Below are 1151 nucleotides of genomic sequence, written 5' to 3' on the forward strand. Positions count from 1 at the left end.
CTTTTTCTAAAAATCTCAGTAATTTTCAATACTATATAAATAAGAGTTTATAATTCCATAGAACATCGATCCATTTGCAAATAGAAATAGAAATGTTCTATTGAACCAAATATGCATTCTCACACAAACAATTGTTTCATGAAGTCAATATATCACGATTGGTGTAACCAAGCACATACTTAAGCATGATTTTGAAAAACAAAAACTACACGACAACCATAAATAGATAGGAACTAAGCCTACCATGACCAAATCAATTTGAAATTTATTCTCCTCCCTTATTTTAGAGCAACACACCGATTGATCTCAATAATCATTTTAGGGTTTGGGTGCAAGTCCAGCCTTGAGCTTTTGAACAGTCTCGACATCCGTCTTGAATGATGTGGCAAGGATTGTATCGTCGATGCCCGTTGCAAAGAGGGTCGCCGGAAGCGATACAGTCCCGGCATTCACGCTTCCAAAGGCGGAGAACGCAAGTGTTGGAATGGAATCCTGAGCATTGGTGTTGTATTGGTAGTGCACCAGTCCCTTGGGGAACACAAACATGTCTCCTGCATAAAGGGTCCGGGTGTAGAGCTTGTTCGTCGTGTCAACGAAGCCCACTTCGAGCGACCCGACCATGACCAACAGGAGCTCTGCTGAACGAGGGTGGGTGTGAGGCGGATTGGCGGACCCCACCGGATATTGTAGTGCTGCATACGATACGCTCTGACCGTTGAGCGCTGGGAACTCGACCATGCTGGCTTTTGTGACCTTAAACGTTGTTGTGTTCTTTGAGTTAGCTAGGGCCTGAAAGCCGGTGAAGGTGAAGAAGGTGCCGTCAACGTCTGTCACATTTGGGGGAAGGATGAAATCAGAGAGGATATTAGGATCGCCGGCATTAGCCATTTGAGCAATGGCTAAGGTCACTACTAGAAGCCAAAGGCCATACTTCAGTGTCTGATGGGCCATGTTAGATAGCTTGATATGTGTATGTACTTGGGCCTTCTTTTTTTCGAGCTGGTTTGCTTTGATGGTTTGTAATACACAGACCGCATTAATTTATAGCGAGATTGTAAGGAAGAGCTACGTGAGTGTTCGAGAGTTTGCATGAAATGTAAGTGTACATTTTTTTCGTTGCTTGGCAGTTCTGCGTGGAGATGTATCATACA

The 1151-nt window shown here is 43.8% G+C and overlaps 1 protein-coding gene across 1 annotated transcript; it reads right to left on the reverse strand.

Moving 5' to 3' along the window:
• Positions 1-284: 284 nt before the first annotated feature.
• LOC131234554 (germin-like protein 9-3) lies at positions 285-951 on the reverse strand. The gene has a single exon (XM_058231491.1). It carries the CDS (start codon positions 949-951, stop codon positions 319-321), a length of 633 nt encoding a protein of 210 aa, XP_058087474.1. The 3' UTR covers positions 285-318.
• Positions 952-1151: the final 200 nt, after the last annotated feature.

The sequence above is a fragment of the Magnolia sinica genome, chromosome 19 (genome assembly GCF_029962835.1).
Source record: "Magnolia sinica isolate HGM2019 chromosome 19, MsV1, whole genome shotgun sequence".
Classification (NCBI taxonomy): Eukaryota; Viridiplantae; Streptophyta; class Magnoliopsida; order Magnoliales; family Magnoliaceae; genus Magnolia; species Magnolia sinica.